This window comes from Eptatretus burgeri, chromosome 12 (genome assembly GCF_056783735.1).
Source record: "Eptatretus burgeri isolate ZD-2024b chromosome 12, Ebu_testis_v1, whole genome shotgun sequence".
NCBI classification, from domain to species: Eukaryota; Metazoa; Chordata; class Myxini; order Myxiniformes; family Myxinidae; genus Eptatretus; species Eptatretus burgeri.
In genome coordinates this window covers 75,706,862-75,709,361 of record NC_140972.1, presented here as the reverse complement: position 1 = coordinate 75,709,361, position 2,500 = coordinate 75,706,862, and the positions used below count along the sequence as shown (strand labels likewise).

The 2,500-nt window shown below is 39.6% G+C and overlaps 1 protein-coding gene across 3 annotated transcripts in view; it reads left to right on the top strand.

Annotated features, from left to right (window-relative positions):
- The window catches only part of CTBP1 (C-terminal binding protein 1), a 385,392-nt gene that overhangs the window by 305,538 nt on the left and 77,354 nt on the right, over positions 1–2,500 (top strand). For all 3 annotated transcript variants that reach the window (XM_085848577.1, XM_085848575.1, XM_085848576.1), the window contains one exon: positions 1,079–1,293. In XM_085848577.1, the coding sequence (XP_085704703.1) occupies positions 1,079–1,293 (215 nt within the window). The remainder of the gene's footprint in view (positions 1–1,078; positions 1,294–2,500) is intronic.

Here is a 2,500-nt window from a genome sequence, read left to right as displayed (position 1 = left end):
TTGTATTGTTCAGCTTAGCACAACACTTTCACAGCAACCACCTCTGCAGTCCATCGTGGCATGCAAGACACTGATAGCAAAGGAACCAACCAGAATGATGCCATTCAAAAATATTCCAATGTAAACACACTTTGAGATCTTGGAGTATCATGGTATAACATGCTGCACTGAGCTTGACTGCTGTGCAGTTTGTGGAGACGTTGGCTTGGCCGCATGCCATTGTTTCTGTGCCCCTCCCTCCCTCTCCCCCGTATGTTGTTTCTTAACAACGATATTTCAGACGGTCCTCACCTCTTTTACTTTGCCTTTTCTCTTCAATCCTCTTTCCCTCTCCTTGCCTTTTGGGTAGTGATCCATGGTAATGCATTGTTGGTGCCCATATATCCTGCTGTGCACAGTGCTGCTTGGTTCAGCATGGTTCACTTTACAGTGTGAAAAGGGCATTTTGTGCACGTGTCTCGGCAATGAAGCTGTTTTGCTCAAAGCTTAACCTTGGCTTTGAAACGATAAAGAACTAGAAAATTGAATTTGACGTTAATCCTTCGATGACTTTGATCCTTCCACCTCCATTATATGTCAATCCACTGTTCCATTTTAGCTCACATGGAAAAATTAAAGGTCGCATGAGGGAGAGAGGGAGAGGAGGAGGAGGAGGAGGAGGAAGAGGGGAGAGACAGAGACAGAAAGCCAAAGAGAAATGATTTTCAAAGGGCACATGGCCTTTGACTGTTGAACCCAAAATCGAATCGTTCATCTTTGTATTAAAGTCCATACTTGTGTCAAATTTGGTTGAAATCCCTCCAGTGGTTCACAATTTGTTGTAACAAAAAAAAAGGAAAAACAGCCATTTGGTTAGAGAACATGTCATCTCATTGCCCAGTAAATGCTACGCTCTTTATGGTGTGGTTGTAGGGTTTGTTGTGGTTCTAATAGATGTAGAGAAGAAGTCACGGAATCAGTCTTGGTATGTTTTGTCATGCATCGTAGTTGGTAGGTTTTTACGATACACAGAGTCAGAAATGTTTTCTCTTTGCTGACATGATTGCGCTCACCTTGTGCTACTCCCGTGTCGATGCAGGTCGGGTCGGACAGGCTGTGGCACTACGGGCCAAGGCGTTTGGCTTCAATGTGATCTTCTATGACCCATATCTGGGGGATGGTGTGGAGCGTGCACTCGGTGTGCAACGCGTAAGCACGCTGCAGGAACTTCTCTTCAATAGCGACTGTGTCAGCCTACACTGCTCGCTGAATGAGCACAACCATCACCTCATCAATGACTTCACCATCAAGCAGGTGAGTCCTTCAACCGATTCCTTCACCCCCATTGGATCTCTTTCAATATGTATGTATGTATATATATATATATATATATATATATATATATATATATATATATATATATATATATATATATATATATATATTCATTCCTCTAATGTCAAAAAATTTTGCTCTTTAATTACTTGCCAACACGGTTTTCATCTGCAGGCCACAATTAGCTTATTTTGCATTTCCATCTGCCTCCTACCCACCCTTGTTAATGTAATCCTCTCAATTAACCAGGTTGGCCTGTTTGACATTGTCATTTTTGCACTTATCTCGTGATGTTGGGATCCCAGGTGAAAATCCCATATACGGTGTTGAATTTTCCATGGTCGACTGACGTCCTTGTAATTCATGTAAAGCTCGGTGAACTCTTTGTTCGCCAAGTGCCAGCTCCTCTATGAGCCTTGCATTTGTTGAAACGAATAGATTACCTTTCTTTATGCCTCGTTATTAGTTAACGCTTGCATTTCCAACATTCTCTGCATCGTTTACTTTGCCATGTTTTATGCATTAATGGAAACCTCCAGTTTATTAAAATTGCAAGATCTCTTTTGTCAAATAAAAGAGAATTCATCTTGTATATTTTTTTCTGGACATGTTCATGGCTCCCTCTGCTGGGAGACCATGGAAAAACGGGAAACATAAATCTCGAAACGAGGATCATGGAATGCTTGCATTACTCCTTCCGTCATGGTCGTGGATAACGAGTTTGATTCCTCGTGTGTACGCGCAAGTCGATTGGTATTTGAATTTGTATAAATTTGACTTGTCGCTATTTATGCTCACCAGCACAACTTCAGATCTAGTCAAATGTACAATTAAATAAAATAACAGAACACTCACTTTCAGCTTATTCTTGTGAGCCCCCCACAATTTTATATACATACATATATATATATATATATATATATATATATATATATATATATATATATATATATATATATATATATATATAATATACATACATATTATATATAAACACACATGCATACATAAATATACTGAACCAAAATATAAACGCACCAACCTAAATATCTAAGTCAAGATTGCCATTATGGGAAAATGGTCAAACCGATGATATGTTTGAGCAATGGTTCCTTTGTTTTGCTCAAGACAGATGTTCCCATTGAAATTGACCACTCTGAGTGTGTGGACTCACACGTTGGGTAAT